At 39.1% G+C, this 20,721-nt stretch overlaps 1 protein-coding gene across 1 annotated transcript; it reads right to left on the reverse strand.

The window, feature by feature from the left end:
- Positions 1–388: 388 nt before the first annotated feature.
- LOC142175697 (secreted RxLR effector protein 161-like) lies at positions 389–1,048 on the reverse strand. The gene has a single exon (XM_075242675.1). It carries the CDS (start codon positions 1,046–1,048, stop codon positions 389–391), a length of 660 nt encoding a protein of 219 aa, XP_075098776.1.
- Between the last annotated feature and the right edge of the window lie 19,673 nt (positions 1,049–20,721).

Below are 20,721 nucleotides of genomic sequence, written 5' to 3' on the forward strand. Positions count from 1 at the left end.
AAAAATATCTTATCTCTACTTGGTCCGTTTAATATACACTAAATATACTAGCACAAGAAGTTGGAGCAAAACTACTCCCATAATCAAGATAAATTATACTTTAATCTTGTGCTATAATCATCAAGATATTTTGCCCAACAATATCTTCGATTGTGAATATAATTTATTAATTATGAGAACCGTCAATTTAATCTACTGTGCATGAGCTAAGACTCCATACACTAAATTGTCTACTACATAACTAAAGGACACACATGTAACAAATGATCTATTTAAAATGATACTTTATTGAATTGAATAAATCAAATAAATAATTATTCCACAAAGAATAAATTACAATACTATATCTAAACCATATGGTTAATAGTATATCCCAACAATCTCCCACTTAGACTCGTAACCATGCGTCTAAAACTCTAATGCCCATTCCTTCTACATGCTTTTCAAAAAACTTCTGTGGCAAGCTCTTTGTAAACGGGTCTGCCAAATTGTTCTCTGACGCAATCTTTAACACTTTTGCATCACCTCTCTGAGTTATGTCCCGAACTAAATGATATTTATGCTCAATATGCTTACTCCTTCTATGGCTTCTTGCTTCCTTCGAGTTTGCAACTCCACCACTATTGTCACAATAAAAGACAATTGGTGCTTGAACCGAAGGAACTACATTAAGCTCTTTTAGAAAGTTTCTGAGCCAAACAATCTCTTTAGCTGCCTTAGAGGCAGCCACATATTCGACTTCCATGGTGGAATCAACAATACATGATTGCTTGATACTCCTCCAACTTATGGCTCCACCCCCTAAGGTAAAAACATATCCTGAGGTAGATTTTCTAGAATCTTTATCTGACTGAAAATCTGAATCAGTATAACCAATGGGTGCAAGATCACCTGAGTGATAAACCAACATATAATCCCTTATCCTTTTCAGGTACTTGATTATATGTTTAACGACAATCCAGTATTCTCGTTCAGGATTAGATTGAAATATGCTAATCATGCCAACATCAAAGCAGATATCAGGTCTAGTACATAGCATAGCATACATGCGACTCCATACAACATAAGCATAAGGGACCACATCTTTTCTATCTCATCAGTCATTTTTGGGGACTGATCTTTTGATAGAGAGATTCCATGCCTAAAAGGAAGAAAACCTTTTGGAATCTTGCATGCTAAATCTGGTGAGAATAGTATCAATATAAAGTGCTTGGGATAATCCTAATATCCTTCGCTTGCGATCTCGCATAAGCTTGATCCCAAGGATATGTGCCGCTTGTCCCAAGTCTTTCATATCAAAACGCGAGGACAACCAGTCCTTTACTGAATTCAACATGCTCACATTATTTCCTATGAGCAAGATATCATCTACGCCAAAAATGTAACGTTATCTCCATCCCACTTCTTATAGACACCAGACTCGGTTTTACATTAATCAAAACCGAAAGTTTTAATCGATGTGACACAACAAGTATTCCATGCTCTATAAGCATGTTTTAATCCATAAATGAATTTCTTAATTTACACAACACATGCTCATTGTCACTTTTTATGAAACCATCTGGTTTTGCCATATAGATGCACTCATCAAGACTTCCATTAAGGAAAGTCGTCTTGACATCCATTTGCAAATCTCATAATCGTAATGAGCAGCAATGGATAAGAGATTCCTAATGGATTTAAGCATGGCTACTGGCGAAAAGGTTTCCTTATAATCAATCCCTTCTTTATGAGTAAACCCTTTTGCAACAAGCCTGGCTTTAGAAGTTTGCACTTTTCCATCCGCTCCTCTCTTTTTCTTATTGATCCATCTCCATCCAACGGGTTTGACTCCAGTAGGTAGTTCTACAAGGTCCCAGACTTGATTGGAGCACATGGACTCAATTTCAGATTTTATAGCAACAACCCATTTCTCAGCGTCTAAATCCTGTAATGCGACGTCGTAATTTAGAGGTTCTGTATTAGTCTCTTCAGGGATTCTATCATAAAATTCTCCCAATAGCACAAATCAGAGAGGTTTTTTAATAATTCTCCCACTACGACTAGTCACTACAGGTGCAATTTGATTTTTTTGTTGAACCACAATATCATTTTTTGGAACTGAAGCAACAATGTTATCCTCCACGCCTTGCGGTGCTGGGATATCATTAACTTCTTTCTAGAGTGCAGGCTGCACAACAATTTCAGGTTGCTCAACAATCTGAGGTTGCTCAATATTACTCCCACTACTTGGGGACAGTGAGATGTCAGGCAATTATTCTTGTGCGTTCTGCTGCCTATTGACATTTCTCCCACTATGATAATGCAATGGTATGTCAATACTGACTTTCGGGATACGTTCTAGAGATGAGTCATTAGTTACTCCATTGCTTAATTCCTGTAAAACTAGTTTACTTCTAGGAATATGGTTCATCAAACAATCCTCTTCTAAAAATCTGGCATTTGTCGTAACTATTACCTTCTTTTCTTTGGGACAATAAAATAAACCTCCTTTCATTCCCTTTGGATATCCAATAAAAATTCACACTTCTGTCCTCGATTCCAATTTATCCGCTTTCCTTTTAGTACATGTGCTGGACAACTCTAAACCCGAATGTGCCGTAAACTGGGCTTGCGCCTAGTCCATAATTCTGCTGGGGTTAAAGGTACTGACTTTAAAGGAACCGAATTCAGAATGTAATTTGTTGTTTCTACAGCATATCCCTAAAAGGAAGAAGGTAAATCGGAATAACTTAACATTGATCTAACCATTTCTTCTTTCTGCCACACATTTTGTTGTGGTGTTTCTAGGGAAGATAATTGAGATGTATTTTCACAATCAGATAAGTATTTAATGAATTCCGCAGAAAGGTATTCACCACAACGATTTGATCGCAATGTTTTGATATGTTTATCATGTCGTTTCTCCGTTTTCGTCTTAAATTCTTTGAATTTTTCAAAGTATTCAGACTTACGGCATAACAGATAAATGTATCCATATTTTGAGCAATCATTGTGAAAGTCACAAAATACTCAAAACCACCTCTTGATTGTATATTCATAGGGCCACACAAATCAGAGTGAATTAATTCTAACTTATTGCTAGCTCTATTTCCTTTAAAGGAAAAATGTCTCTTGGTTATTTTACCTTCTAAACAGGATTCACATATTGGCAGTGCCTCCACTTTCAATGAACTCAAAGGTCCATCTGAAACCAACCTCGAAATCCTATTTAGATTTATATGACCTAGATGTGAGTGGCACATCAATATATTCGTTAAAATAACAGAATAAACAAGTCATTTTCCAAGGTTTCCAACCATTTAAAGTTCATGGAAACAACCTTTCCAAAACAGTCCATTAAGAACAATAACATCTCAAACTATTTCAAGTCTTCTCTTGTAGTATCTTGCTCAAATAATGCAACTAACATACAAAAAACTTCAAGCACATGTAGTAGAGTATTATACATACCTAAACCAGTAGAAACCACTTGAAGTTTCAGTCAAACACAACCCACAACTATCCTCAATGACAACACAACTTCAAAGAGGTGTTGTTCTTTACTAGAACTAACTATTGATGGTGAAATATGGTGTAATCACTTAGTTCTCCTTCAAACCCTTATGGTATCTGTTTAGGAGGGTTAGGAGGAGTTTGGAGACGAGGTTGAGTCGAAAATTAGCAAAAACAAGGCATCCAAATCGTTTTCAAAGTGAAGTAGGTCGACGATCGCCTAAGTGGGTCCCATTAAGAGCTGCTTGCACGGTCTCACAAAAATACAACTATATCTCTACTCTGATATCGTATCGACAAACGGTTTAATGAGTTAGAAACTAGACTCATAGATCTTCAATTTGATATATGGATCATTGTGTAATTCTAAGTATATTAAGAGAAAAGCTATGCTACATTTGACCTAATTTTCAGCGCATTATGAATGTAACTTGTGATGACCTTTGCCAACTTTTGTTCCACAACTCTCTTGACTTCAAAACGTAACACCCGACTATTATAAGACTACAATAACTCATAACATAACCTACTTATCATATTAATAACCCTAGTCTCACCCCAAAATACAGGTTATAACATTCCAAACTTATCGACTTTCGACGAAACTTATTTTTCGTGTAGATTCTAAGCCTTCCAACTCTCTTGGTACTTGGTATTCGTGATCTTAAATATTTGTAACCTCCACGGTAATATGATTAACTTACTTTATAAATTTTTCAAAGATGATCTCATTTCTGAGCTTACATCAATTGACTTACGACGTACTCTTACGTATAAAAATATGGGGTGTAACATCATTCCCCCCTTTGGAACATTCGTCCTCGAATATTGACTAATACGCTTATCAGTCTCATAACCTATAGCTCTTACAAATACTTTACTACTGTCCTTTCTATCTATGTAACTATTCTGTGAATAATTCAAAAGGCCAAGGTATTCCCCCTTTTAGGACTCTTTCTCACACCATGATTTATGGTCAAAATTATTCCAATCTCGTAACTATTGCTACTTTATGTCATGCAGCCTGTACAACTCTGTCCTTATATTCACGCCTATGCGACTCTTATCTCCTTTTTTCTCCAGCTTTTATCCAATCTTTAGGCCTCACTTTGTGAACATATACAGAAATATGACAAGCTGTCCCTCTGGAATCTATAAGTGTACTAAAGTTCTTTGCTCGGTACTTTGTCGAACTTACGACTATTGATATATCTTGTTTCATAGCCTCGATTATCTATGCTTATGGATTACTACAACTAGGTAGGTCATACTATACCATAACTCTTACTTCGGTTTATTAGTATCGAGGTTTGCTACCCAACTCCTCTCTCGCTTCTTATCCTATATGTATGTCCTTTAATGCTTCCTCATTAATGTTCATCTTAATAAGCTAAAATATGTTTCATACTGATATTTTATACTTCAATACCACACAAGAGGGGGGTAATTTGTGTGGTGTCCAATATTTTCCGTGCACAGATTATAAAAGGACCTGGTTCTTCTATGTGTTCCTTATACTACTGTTGTGGAATAATAAATGTGGAAAGTAAAGAACACAAGTATTTTTACATGGAAAACACCCGGCTCAAAAGGTGAAAAAACCACGACCTACTACTCAGTAGGATTTTCTCCAACACTTCACTAAATCACGGAGCCAAAACAGCATTTACAAAACTCTTTGTAAACCTAAGGATTATCTCTAATCCTGTTGTAGCAACCAACTTCTAACTGTTGCGACAACTTTAAGTTAACTCTAACTTGAATACTCAGAGTACCTAATACAATTGCTTCTAGATAAAGTTGAAAGGTACCACTTGAAAAGCCCTACTATAATTGAACTAGAATAAAAGACAGACACTTGGAACTGGTTCTTCTATCTAGTTGATGTAGCTTCAGGTTCGCACACCTGAATCACACAAGAATTGTTTGCAAAATGCCTTGCTATTTTGCTCTCAATTCACGTTTAACTTCAGCTTTTGTGCGTACCTGTAGAGTGAGAACATCCTGCAATTTATAGGGTTATTAGAATAGGAATAACTAGAGTTCTAATGCTACTCTTCCTTGGTGGAAGAGTTCTAGTTATCTTCAACTTCTAACTCCACATTTATCTTGGATAAAGTTCTCTTCGAGTAAGGAGTCCTTCTCCTTATCATTTATGCAACCTTTTTGTTCAGGAGATATTAGATATAACAACTTAATCTTATCTCCTTCACGTGCACCCCTTATGCTCGAATCGGCCCGTGTCTATGTACACTGCGTATGGACCTGGTTAATGCTCGAGTTCCTTTTTCAATCATCAAAACAAACTTCAATTGGGCCAACACATACTTTGTAACTTTTATCCATCCATTATTGATTCACCTTAATGTTGATCAATAATCTACAAATTATAACTTGAAACCTCTTATGTAATACATTGTCACTAGGGCTCACGTTGCATCGGGGAATATCTGAAGTGATTTGCCTTATCCACCTAGAGACGATACTATACTTCAATAACCATATTTCATAGCATCCGAACATGATTCATCTTATGGGGGTATTCTAATCCTGTGCAATTCATGAAATCCCTTGCTCGTTAAATCGGTACTCAACCAAAGGCCTAAGCATCATCCTCTTATCTATCACAATTACACCCTTATTCTACTGCCAGGGAAGCATTCCATCTCTTCTAGATATACCTAGTCTTTGACTCCTCCGAGTTCATTCAGTCTATACTGAGCTTTCTATAACTTACAGAAACCATCAGCTCTCTTGTTTTGATAGGTTTAATCCCGAGGACTTACCTATTCTCTTCAGCTTCTCACTCACCTAAAACCTTGTCGCTCTGCGATACTTTATCTTGCGACCTACACATATCTATTTATACTTCTCACAACCATCATTTAACTTGCTAGCACCATAAATTTCCTTTCGTGCCTTCTCAGTTGTCTTTAAATGTAAACAATTACTTTTCCTTGTCGTTCTTCCACTTGTTGCATGAATACTTGGCTTATCTTATTGCTCACGAATACTGGAATTCCTTGTAACTCATATGATCTCAAATATCATCTTTGATTTTTTTCGTTCATTAGCCACGATAGGTGCCACTTTCTTATGGAGTGTATACAATATTGTAGTGAGACTGTTGTTACAAGACAATTTCTTCTTTAAGTGACTATGCTTAGGTTAAAGCATTTTTCCTTATTTCCTTAGCTAGTCTTTAGTTGTAGTACTTAGGGGAGACCCTCTGACTCTTGTAAAGCTGCAAGCTTATTACATCGTATACCCAATGGAAATTTTGATGTTCTTGCTCACCTATAATTATCCCTAGTAACATACCTCCGTGTCCTTGTGCTCGTAGGGTTGCTTCTGAACTGAAATTTTTGACTGTCTTCCCAGTGGCACTCTCTTTTAGTTTCGTAACACATATATGGTACCTTTAAATACACCAACTCCTATATAAATATTCCTCAAAGGCTACAATGTCATATCTGCGAGACTGGATTCACTATGCTGGGGTTCACTACATTTATCTTATACGATTTGCTGATTTATCTCTATCTTCTTGTCTAGCCATAACTATATTCCGCGTAATCTCTCTTGGGTTATTTTATTTGTTTTAACTTACCTCCCGCACTGGCTCTTTATGTATCAAGTGTTCATTCGCATTTATTTATCAATAACATCCTGGGCGAGAACCCTTACTGCCTCTCTCCGGCATCGTGCTTACATAATGTTCTAGAGTTGTATCAAACCGAAGGGCCGCGACAGGCACCTGGTGCCTAACTCAGTCTAGTACCAATGTAACGTATCCTTCTTATCATACTATCAGGGGTAAATTATTCGGAAAGGACGTCATGAGATAACCAGGATAAAACATAAGGGACTACTCGACATATGACAACCCAACATGAAATACAAACTTATACATGTAACATACGGGCCTATATGATCGAAATGATCATTTGTACACTCAAAACATAGGTCGAAAAGGCCATACAGTCATCCATATATATGACATATGTCTACAAGCCTTTAAGAGTACATAAACATCATAAAGGCCAAGACAGGGCCCCGCCATACCAATCTATATATGTCCAAAGCATACTGACCAAATAGGTAACTCTGGAGCAAATGGAGTGCACCAACACCTTCCGCTGAGCTGATAGCCTACTAGGAGGACTGTCAACCTGTCTATCGGGACGTGCGGGCATGAAACGCAACGTCCCCAAGCAAAATGGACGTCAGTATAAATAAAGTACCGAGTATGTAAGGCATGAAAAGAAGTATATAAAAGACATAAAAGAAACATGGGGTAAATAACTCAACCTGTAAGTCTGAATAGCTCTGTGAATCATGAAACATTTATAATGGCATGCATATTCGTATAAATGTCATATCATGCATATGTATATGCTTACATAACATCATTAAGCCTCTGAGGGCATCCCATCATATCATCTAGGCCTCTATGGGCGAAATCATCAACGCATACCAGCTGAACAGGTGGTGATGTGTATATAACGCCATAACCTTTCCCCATACCCCATATACATATAATATACACGTATATAATGCCATCTGGTCATGGGTCAATGTACATGTATAAATAAATGCAATACAATGCATAAGAAGTAAGTCAATAAGATTTCTCGGGATGTCATAAGATCAATATACCTTCGGTTAATATCATGAAATAAACTTTATCAACTTATGTATTTTCTGAGACCCATGAACAAACGATATAATAATAGGACACATGGATAATCAAGAACATAGGCACCCCTAGTACTTCTAAGAATATAGTTATTTGTGAAAATTTTGCGTTTGCTCGTTTTGTTTGTATCATATGGATCATGCCAAGAGAAAAGATGGGATAGCCTTAATATACCTTTGAAATCTTCTATCCAATCATCAAGCAAGCTCAATATGATCTTCTTACATCTACAATGAGTAAACCGACTTCATCGTCATCATATAAGCGTTGTAACTCTCATATTTGGAAACCAATATTCTATAAGAAAATGGAAAACACCTCCCATGTTTGTACTAAATCCCATATGTTACCAAAAGTCACCAAACATCTCAAACAACAACAATATAATCCACAATAAGCTCTCCGATTATTTCAACAACCATTTTGAGCGGCAAACTCGATTTACAATTAACAAAATATGGTTTGAATCCAATTCCTTTTCAATGAATCTGCCTACAACATCTATAGCATCATACTTATGTTTACCATATTATTTTCAGCCCAAAACATCATAAGAATAATATTCAAATATAGTCCACACACCTAGCACCTTAACCTTTATCGTCAACCTCTTATTTTTCATGTTATCTTCTTCAATCAGCTTAATTATCAAATAGATAAATAGATAATCTTAACAACAGCAACCATAACATAATCAAACTATTTATAACAATTTTCAGCCACAATAAACTATATATATAGCCTCAACACAGACCATAAAAAGAGATAATAATTCCTTATGCCATGTCAATTACTATCTTGTATATTTCCTCTCAACCAACTCAACCAACACATGATTAACATTAAGCATAACCAAGAACATGATTTACTTACCTTAGGAAGTAGATATAATAGTTTAGCTCACAACAACCCTCAATCACACCATAATACTATAGGAGTTGTATTCTCTTCTTGAATCAACTTTTGTGTTCAAGTTGGTGTGTAAACACTTGTATTTATCCTTGAAACTCTAATATATATTAGGGAGGGACTGATTCTTACCTTAATAAAAAATAAAAATACGAAATCTGAGGTTACTTCACTTGAAGAATCCTCCAAAACAGCTACAAGATGAAGGACTACGATCTAGCAAGCACCACAGGATTTCTAGTGTTGGATTCATGTTTTTATCTTAGGTTTTCACCCTAAAATCATGGAGGAACCCTTGGATAGAATTTAGGAGGGATTAGGAACTGTTTTGGACTAGAAAAATGAGTTAAAATGACTTAAAATTGATTTAAATACAAACTAGAATTTTACATCAATTTTGTGGGTCCCATGGGAGCTGCTTGCGCAGTCTCGCGTAAACGCGAATATCTCTCTACTCCGATGTCGTATCGATGAACGGTTAAATGAGTTGGAAACTAGACTCATAGATATTCAATTTTTCATGTAGATTACCCCGCAATTCCAAGTATATTTGGAGAAAAGCTCAGCTATATGTGACCTATTGTTTAGCACATTTATGAATGTAACTTGTGATGACCTTTGCCAACTTTTCTTCCACGACTTGCTTGACTTCAAAACAGAACACACGACTATCATACGACTAAACTAACTCATAAAATAACCTCCTTATCATTTTAAGCACCCTAGTCTCAACCCAAACTGCATGTTATAACATTCCAAACTTATCGACTTTCGACGAAACTTATTTTCTTCAATTTGTTTAGCTTCTAAGCCTTTCAACCCTCTTGGTACTTGTTATCCATGATCTTAAATATTTATAACCTCCAAGGTAACATGATTAACTTACCTTATGTACTTTCAAATATAATCTCATTTCTTAGCTTACATCAATTAACTTGCGATGTACTCTCACATACGGAAATATGGGGTGTAACATCATTCCCTCCTTTGGAAAATTCGTCCTCGAATGTTTATTAATGCGCTTATCAGTATCATAACCGATAGCTTTTATGAATACTTTAATACTGTCCTTGCGATCTAGGCAAAAACTATTATGTGAATAAATTCAAAGGCCAGGGCATTCCCCCTTTAGGACTCTTTCTCGCACCACGACTTGTGATCGAAATTCTTCCAATCTCGTAACTGTTGCTACCTTCTGTCATGCAACCTGTACGACTTTGACCTTGTATGTGTGCCTATGCGACTCTTATAAGTGGGGATTTTAACTACTTATTTGTGCCTTTTGACTTCTGTTTTAGTTCAAAATGTTTAAAGTTATTCCCGAAAACTGATGAAATATGCTTACTTGTAGGAGTATTGGAAAATGAGCCATTACGATGAAATCAAACTCAAGAGGAGTGCTTTTGAACAAGGATAAAAATCAAGCACAAAAAGCTAAAGTGCAGACCGCAGAATTTTGTGTGCGATCGCAGAACATGAAGAAGAATTAACAGAACTGCAATGTAAGGTGCGGCAGCAAAAGTCAAAGTTCAGAGAGTTCCAACTCCAAGCCCAGCAAGAACTGCGGACCACACTATAATTGTGCGGCCGCAGAAATCAAATATGCTGCCGCACCCAAAATTGTGTGGTCCGCAGAACTCAAGAAGGCGCGGCCGTAGTGTAGAATTGTGCGGACGCAGATCTAACTCCTGTCAAGAGCTAAAGCAAAGTGCGGAGCGCACACAGAATTGTGCGGCCGCAGAACCTCCGAAAGGGCAATTTTGTCCGAAAATTTCAGCTTTGTATAAATAGACTACTTTCACAAAATTAGGTCAAGTTTTGAATACCAGAAAGTCTGTAGCCGTTTTTCTTTACTCTTTTAGGCAACTTTAGCTCATCTTGTTGATATTACATTGTATTTTCATCTATTTATCTTTCAATATGAGTTTTATCATCTTTTCTTCTTTATTTTCTTCATTATTCACTATGAGTACCTAAATTTCTAGCTAGGGTTGTGACCCAATCCTAGTGTGGGAACCTAATAGGTGTTTAATTTAGGGCTTGTTTATGGTTGGGTGTGTATTATTTTGCCTAGTTCTTGCTATAATTGTAGAATTAATGGTTGCAAATATTGGGTCAAGCCTATTTGATTTGGTCTCTACTTGAGAAAGAGAGACTTAGTCTAGGAAAACTTGGCTAACAAGAGTTTGAGATGAAATCAAGAGATTGATAGTTCCAATTAAAAGGTTGAACCTAGAGATAGTAAAACTTGACTTGAGCAAATTGTCAACTGTTTAGTTCAATACCCATTTGGACTTGAGAAAGCCAAATTGGGCAAAACCACTCTCTTACCGAGAGGTATTGAGTGGGTGTTTGAATGTTGATTGCTATAATACACCCCGATTAATGAAACTCGCTCTAAAGCCCACAACCCGTTAGGCAAACACCTAGGTGGAAGCCACAACCCTAGACCTTCTACACATTTGAAAAACAACAACAAAAACATTCTTCTGTAGTTTCATATTTTTCAATTGCAATCCTTAGTATAATTTTAGAAGTAAAATCAAAATAAAGTTTGTGGAAGTGCAACTTAGACAATTCACGTGCTTAGACTAAATACATACCACTAATCCCATCTACGCTCCTTGTGAATTCGATCTCGACTCCTAGTTGGGTATTATTATTGAAATCGACAGCTTCACAACCCCAATTTGAGGTGTGACTTAGGCGAGATCAATTTTTGGCATCGTTGCCGGGGAGCATAAAAATGGATTTATCTATATATTTGATTTTGTTTGTGAATTGTCTTCTTTTCCTTCTGTGTTACTAATCATTTTAGTGAAACAATTTTAGATGAAACAATGGCTCTCAACAACAATGATCCTCTAGGAAACATGCTTTTGGGGGATGTGGATGTGAAAGATGATCAAGTTGAAGAGGTTCCTCTTGAACCTCAAGCAAATAGACGAGGCCGACCGCCTCAAGACAACGTTCCCGTTCCATCCCCAAATCCACCTAGAGCGGCTCCACACCGGGTGTTGCCGAATGAAGGGTATACAAGTGCCATAGTCCCACCCTGCATTAGGGCGGGCAACTTTAAAATCACAAATGTTATGCTCACATTGCTAGAGCAATAGTGTTTCTTCACCGGGGCTCCGAATCAAAATGCGTACAAACACTTTAAAGGGTTTGTGGACACTTGCTAGGGGAGTAAATAGACCAATGTCTCCGAGGATGCTCTAAGGTTGAGGCTACTTCCTTTCTCTCTATGGGAGAAAGCCTTGGATTGGTTAGAAAGGTTGCCAAACCATTCCATCCATACATGGGATGAATTTGCGGAGAAATTTATTTACAAGTTCTTTTCTCCCGGGCATATGGCTACTCTTAGAGACGAGATTATAACATTCAAACAAGAACCCAATGAGCCTTTGCATGAAATATGGGAGAAGTACCGAACTATGGTGAAAGAGTGCTCAAACAATGACATGGCAGAGGCTATGATTCAACAAACTTTCTACAGGGGGATCAATACTACCAATAAATGCATGGTCAACCAACTTGCCAGTGAAAATTTCATGACAACGCCATATGCGGAAGCTTATGAGATCCTAGATGAAATGGCGGATACTCCATCGGCATGGTAAAGTAGAGCGAATGTTCCTCAAGGTGATCCAAACATGATTCACCTACATAAAGAATTGCATGATCACAAGCAAGCAATTGCCGAGTTCACCACTACAATGAATCAATTAGCCAAGGCTCAACTTCAACAAGTTCAAGGTCCTAAGCAAGTAAATGCAATGGAGGGTGTCAATATGATGGTAAATAAGAAAAGGCAAAAGGGTCCTCAAGTGCAAAACAGTGCAGAACATTATGTGCAAGAAGATAGTGGGTTCGATCACGATGAATCTTACAATGACCAAGAGGAGGAAGTACAATATGTGAACAACTTCCACGGGCAAAGAAACAACCCTCAAGGCCCGAATCAACAACAATGGCGACCTCATGGTAATCAAGGGAATTGGAACAATCAAAACAACCAAAGGGAATTGGAACAATCAAAACAATCAAGGAAATTGGAATGGTCAAAATAACCAAGGCAATTGGAGTGGCAATAGTCAAGGATATTAGGGAGGCAACAACCAAGGGGGATGGAACAATAACCAAGGAAATCGGGGGTCGGGCTTTCAAAGGCCCCCGATGTATCAACAACCGAGCAACCCGCCTCCTTATCCTTCCTAGGGTCCAAGATCTTCCAACAATGAGATGGGGCAAATTGAGAATATGTTTAAACAAATGATGGAGAAAAATGCCGACTCCGATGCTCAACTAGCCTCTCACAACACTTCAATTCGTAATTTGGAAGTTCAATTGGGGCAAATATCGCAAGCTTTGAACACTCGTCCTAAGGGGGCACTACCAAGTGACACGGTGGTGAACCTAAAGGGTGGGAACAACACAGGACATGTCATGGCCATGACTACAAAGAGTGAAAAAGGTGGGGATGAAACCACCTCAAGGAAAAGAAAAATTATGGATGATGAATAAGTGATTCAAGAAGATGAGATTCCAAACAATTTGGTGCAAGTCAATGATGAAGTAAGAATTGATATTGATGACAATGTGGAGGAGACTCAAGAGAAAGTGAACCCGTCTAGGGATCACATTGTAGATACACCGGAACCGGTAGTGCCAAAGGCTAAGGCACCAATACCAAGGCTTTCTCCTCCATACCCTCAAAGGATTTCCAAGCAAAATGGCGAGAACCAATTCAAAAAGTTCATTGAGATGATGAAAAACCTATCTATTAATGTGCCATTGGTTAAGGCTTTGAAGAAAACGCCCGGTTATGCAAAGTTCATGAAGGATTTGGTGATAAAGAAGAGGTCGATGAGTTGCAAGACTATAAAGATGACACATAAAGTGAGTGCAATTGTGCACTCAATGGATCCTAAATTGGAAGATCCCGTTGCTTTCACAATCCCTTGTACTATAAGAAGCGCCGACTTTGCAAAAGCTCTTTCTGATCTTAGGGCAAGTATCAATTTGATGCCCTATTCGATTTTCAAGACTTTGGAAATTGGGCAACCAAGACCCACATCTATAAGGTTACAAATGGCGGATCGTACTATGAAGAGACCATTGGGTATTATTGATGATGTGTTAGTTCGTATTGATAAATTCATCCTCCTAGCGAACTTTGTGATTCTTGATTGTGAAGTAGACTATGAGGTGCCTATTATTCTAGGGAGACTTCCTTGCTACGGGGAAGGCTCTTGTTGATGTGGAAGCCGGTGAGCTCACTTTCCGGGTGGGTGATGAAAATGTGATTTTCCATGTGTGCAAATCTATGAGGCAACCGAATAGCAATGAAGTTTGTTCATTTGTGGACTTGGTGACTAATGTGATTATTGATTATACTAGTGCCATGATGAATGTGGATGATACTTTGGAGGCCATTTTGCTCAACCTTGATGATGATGCGAAGGATGGCTATGTGTAATGTATGAATGCATTGCAAGGAATGAGGTCTTACACTTATGAACCCCGCAAATTGTCCTTGGATCTTGAAAATCAGAAGACTCCTCCAACAAAGCCCTCAATCAAGGAGCCTCCCACTTTGAAGTTAAAGTCATTGCCTCTACATCTCAGGTATGAATTCCTTGGCCCTTGTTCTACGTTACCGGTTATTATTTCCTCTTGTTTGACTAACATGCAGGTGGGCTCCACATTGGCGGTGCTACAAAAGAGAAAGAAAGCTATCGGATGGACATTGGCAGATATTCAGGGTATAAGCCCCATTCTTTTGGAGGAGGATGCCAAACCCTATGTTGAACATCAAAGAAGACTAAATGAATCAATGCATGATGTGGTAAAAAAGGAGATCATAAAGTGGTTGGATGCTGGGGTTGTTTACCCCATTTCCGATAGCTCGTGGACCTCTCCGGTGCAATGTGTCCCAAAGAAAGGGGGCATGACTGTGGTCACCAATGACAAGAACGAGTTGATTCCTACAAGAACGGTGACCGGGTGGAGAGTGTGTATGGACTATCGCAAGCTCAACAAAGTCACAAGGAAAGATCATTTCCCACTTCCATTCCTTGATCAAATGCTTGATAGTTTGGCCGGCCGTGCTTTCTATTATTTTCTTGATGGGTATTTCGGCCACAATCAAATTCTTATTGCTCCGGAGGATCAAGAGAAGACTACTTTCACATGTCCCTATGGTACTTTCGCATTCTCGCGGATGCCATTTGGTTTATGCAATGCACCGATGACTTTTCAATGGTGTATGATGGCTATCTTCACGGACATGGTGGAAGATTTCCTTGAGGTCTTCATGGATGACTTTTCAGTGGTCGGGAATTCTTTTGATGATTGCTTGAAAAATTTGGATAAGGTCTTGGCAAGATGTGAAGAGACGAACTTGGTGTTGAGTTGGGAGAAATGTAATTTCATGGTTGAGGAAGGCATTGTCCTTGGCCGCACAATTTCAAAGAATGGCATTGAGGCCGACAAGGCGAAAATAGAGGTGATTTCTAAACTTCCACCTCCAATATCCGTTAAGGGAGTGAGGAGTTTCTTGGGTTATGCAGGGTTCTACCGACATTTCATCAAGGATTTTTCCAAAGTGGTGAGCCCATTGTGTGAGCTATTGGAGAAATATGCCAAATTCCATTTCAACGAGGATTGCACGAAGGCATTTGAATTGCTCAAGTCCAAATTGACAACTACTCCTATTATCACCGCACCTGATTGGAGCTTGCCTTTTGAGCTCATCTGTGACGCAAGTGATGTGGCGATCAGAGCAGTTTTGGGGCAACATATCAACAAAATCATCCATCCGGTCTACTATGCTAGTAAGACCATGAACGATGCCCAAGTCAATTATACGGTGACCGAAAAAGAGCTCCTTGCTATTGTTTTTGATATGGAGAAGTTTCGCCCATACTTGATGGGTACAAAGGTGATTGTCCACACAGATCATGCAGCGCTTCGGTACCTAATGAGCAAGAAAGATTTAAAGGCGCGGTTAATGAGATGAGTGTTTTTATTGCAAAAGTTAGATCTAGAAATCCAAGACCACAAAGGCAGTGAAAACCAAGTGGCAGACCACTTGTCTCGCTTGGAGGAGGAGGGGAGGCCACATGACGGCCTTGAAATCAATGACTCCTTACCCGACGAGCAACTTCTATCCATTTCAATGACTAAGATGCCATGGTTCGCCGACTTAGAAAATTATCTTGTGAGTGGTATTGTACCGAATGAGTTCTCTTCAAACCAAAGGAAGAAACTCAAACGGGATTGCCTTGACTACTATTGGGATGAACAGTACCTCTTCCGGATTTGTACCGATGGTGTGATTCGAAGATGTGTGCCGGAGGAGGAATAAGTGGATATTCTTGGTGCTTGCCACTCTTCACCATGGTGGTCACAATGGTGGAGCAAGAACGATGGCGAAAGTGTTGAGTTGTGGATTCTATTGGCCTACTCTCTACAAGGACGCAAGTGATCTAGTCAAGCGTTGTGAAAATTTCAAAGAAAAATGAGATGCCTCTCACCACCATCTTGGAAATTGATATTTTTGATGTGTGGGGTATTGATTTCATGGGACCGTTCGTAAGATCTTATGGGAACACCTATATTTTGGTAGCTGTGGACTATGTGTCAAAGTGGGTTGAGGCCGTTGCTCTACCCAACAATGAAGCTCGAAGTGTGGTGGCATTTTTGAAAAAGAACATCTTTACAAGATTTGGTACTCCAAGGATAAGTGACGGGGGATCGCACATTTGCAACAAAGCTTTTGATACCTTACTCACCAAATATGGTGTCACGACCCCCTATGACCCTCAAGCAAGCAGACAAGTGGAAGTCTCCAAATGGGAGATCAAGAGTATTTTGTCAAAGACAGTGAATGCCAACCGGACGGATTGGTCAAAGAAACTTGATGTTGCTCTATGGGCTGATAAGTAGGGATTTTGACTACTTATTTGCACTCCTTTACTTTAGTTTTAGCTCAAAAATGCTTAAAGGTATTCCCGAAAACTGATAAAATGTGCTTACTTGCAGTAGCATTGGAAAAAGAGCCAAAACGATAAAATTCAACTCAAGAAGGAGTATTTTTTGACAAGGACTAAAACCAAGCAAAAAGATCAAGTGCGGACCGCACAATATTGAGTGCGGCCGCAAACTATGAAGGACCTCTGACAGAATTCCTTTGCAAAATGCGGACCGCATAATTATTGTGCGGCCGCAGAAGATGAGGTTCAGAGAGATGGAGTTTTGAGTCCATGAAGAAGTGCGGACCACACTATTATTGTGCGACCATAGAATTCAAGAGTGCGGTTGCACTCAGAAATGTGCGGTTCGCAGAATCTAAAGACGTGCAGTCGCAACCCAGAATTGTGCAGCCGCAGAAGTCCATCCTGTCAAGCCCAGCTTCAAATTGGGACCGCACACAGAATTGTGCGGCTATAGAACCTCCGCAGGGGCAATTTTGTCCGATAACGTCAGCTGTGTATAAATAGTTCTTTTTGTCAAATTTAGGTTAAGTTTGAACTCCAGAAAGTAGATAGCCGTTTTTCCTTTACTGCTTTGGGAAACTTTGTATTAGTTTATCATTTTAACATTGGATTTTCATCCCTTTATCATCTATTATGAGTTTAATCTTATTTTCTTCCTTAGTTTCTTCATTTTTGCCTATGAGTAGTTAAATCTCTAGCTAGGGTTGTGACCCAACCCTAGTATGGGTACCTAATGGGTGTTTGATTTAGGGCTTGTTTAAGTTTGGGTGTATGATATTTAGCCTAGTTCTTGCTTGAATTTAGGAATTAATGGTTGCAAACATTGATTCATGCCTAATTGACTTAGTCTCTACTTGAGAAAGAGAGACTAAGTCTAGGAAAACTTGGCTAACAAGAAATTGGGGTGAACTCAAGAAATTGATAGCCCCAATTAAAGGGTTGAATCTAGAGATAGTAAGACCCGACTTGAGCATATATCAATGATTTTGTGAATTACCCATTTGGACTTGAGAAAGCCAAATTGGGCAAAACCACTCTAACTACCGAGAGGTATCGAGTGGGTAATCGTGTGTTGATTGCTATATTACACCCTGACCAACGAAACATGCCCTAAATCCCACAACCCGTTAGGTAACCACCTAGGTGGAAGTCACAGCCCTAGATCTTTTATAAACTTGAAAAACAACAACACCAAAATATCGTTCTATAGCTTTACATTTACAAACAATAGCATAAATTTTAGAAGTAGAAAGAAACAACCAAGTATGTGGAAGTGCATTTTAGGCATGTCATACAACTAGTCTAAGTATATACCTAATCCAATATAAGCTCTCTGAGGAATCGACCCCGACTCAAAGTTGGGTAATTATAATTGCATCGACCGCTTCACAATCCCAGTTAGTGGTGAGAATTTGGGCGACATCAATTTTTGGCGCCGTTGTCGGGGAGCTAAAAACGGATTTAGCTATTTATTTGGTTTTGTGTGTGATTTGTCGTTTCCTTCCGGTTTAATAACACTTTTGTGAATCGATTGTAGGTACAAAAATGACTCTCAACAATGATGATCTCGGAAACTTGCCTTTGGGGGAGGAAGTGGACGATGACCAAGGTAATAAGGTTCCTCTTGAACCTCAAGCAAATAGGCGAGGCAGACCGCCTCATGACAATATTCCCGTTCCTCCCCCACCTCCACCAAGAGCGGATCCACACCGGGTGTTGCCAAACGAAGGATACGCAAGTACCATAGTCCCGCCCTGTATTAGGGCGGGCAACTTCCAAATCACCAATGTTATGCTCACATTGTTAGAGCAATGGGGATTCTTCATTGGGGCTCCGAGTTAAAATGCATACAAACACTTGAAGGGGTTTGTGGACACTTGCTGGGGGAGTAAACATACCAACGTCTCCGAGGATGCTCTAAGGTTGAGGCTATTTCCCTTCTCTCTATGGGGGAAAGCCTTGGATTGGTTAGAAAGATTGCCAAACCATTCTATCCATACATGTGATGAATTGGCGGAAAGATTCATTGCCAAGTTCTTTTCTCCTGGGCATATGGCTACTCTTCGAGACGAGATTCTAGCATTCAAACAAGAACCCAATAAGCCTTTGCACGAGATTTGGGAGAGGTACCGTACTATGGTGAAAGAGTGCCCGAATAATGACATGACTGAGGCTTTGATTCAACAAACCTTCTATAGGGGCATCAATACTACCAATCAATGCATGGTCAACCAACTTGCCGGTGGGAATTTCATGACAACACCATATGCCGAAGCTTGTGAGATTTTAGATGAAATGGCGGATACTTCATCGGCACCAACACAAAGAATTGCATGATCATGGGCAAGCAATTGTCAAGTTGACCACAACAATGAATCAATTAGCCAAAGCTCAACTTCAAAAAGTTCAAGGTCCTAAGCAAGTAAATGAAATGGAAGGTGTCAACATGATGGTGAACAAGCGAAGGCAAAAGGATCAACAAGTGCAAAACCGTGTGGAACAATTTATGCAAGATGATAGCGGGTTTGACCAAGACGAATCATACAATGAGCAAGAGGAAGAAGTGCAATATGTGAACAACTACCAAGGGTAAAGAAACAACTCTCAAGGCCAGAATCAACAACAATGGCGATCTCAAGAGAATCAAGGAAATTGGAACAATCAAAACCATCAAGGAAATTGGAGTGGTGGTAACAACAATCAAGGTAATTGGAACAATAATAATAATCAAGGCAATTGGAATAATCAAGGCAACCAAGGTAATTGGGGTGGCAACAATCAAGGATATAGGGGAGGCAACAACCAAGGGGTTTGGAACAATAACCAAGGGAATCGGGGGTCGGGCTTTCAAAGGCCCCCGATGTATCAACAACCAAGAAACCCGCCTCCTTATCCGTATCATGGTTCTAGCTCTTCCAATAATGAGATGGGATAGATTGAAAATATGTTCAAACAAATGATGGAGAAAAATACCGACTCCGATGCTCAACTAGCCTCTCACAACACTTCAATCCGCAATTTGGAGGTTCAATTAGGGCAAATCTCGCAAGATTTAAACACTCGTCCTAAGGGGGCACTACCTAGTGACACGGTGGTGAACCCGAAGGGTGGGAACAACACAGGACATGCCATGGCCATAACCACAAGGAGTGGAAAATGTGGGGAGGCAACAACCTCAAACCAAAGAAGAATTGTGGATGATGATGTAGTGATTCAAGAAGATGAAATTCCAAGCAATGTGGTTCAAGCTAATGAAGAAGGTAGAATTGATATTTATGAAAATGTGGAGGAGACTCAAGAAGAAGTGAACCCGTCTAGGAAATACGTGATTAACATACCGTAACTGTTAGCGCTAAAGGCCAAGTCACCAATGCCAAAGCCTACTCCTTCATACCCTCAAAGGCTCGCCAAGAAAAATAGCGAGAACCAATTCAAGAAGTTTATTGACATGATAAAGAGCTTATCCATTAATGAGCCATTGATTGAGGTGTTGGAACAAATGCCCGGCTATGCAAAGTTCATGAAGGATTTGGTGACAAAGAAAAGATCAATGAATTGTGAGACTATCAAGATGGCACATCAAGTGATTGCTATTGTGCACTCAATGGCTCCGAA

This window comes from Nicotiana tabacum, chromosome 22, assembly GCF_000715075.1.
Source record: "Nicotiana tabacum cultivar K326 chromosome 22, ASM71507v2, whole genome shotgun sequence".
NCBI lineage: Eukaryota > Viridiplantae > Streptophyta > Magnoliopsida > Solanales > Solanaceae > Nicotiana > Nicotiana tabacum.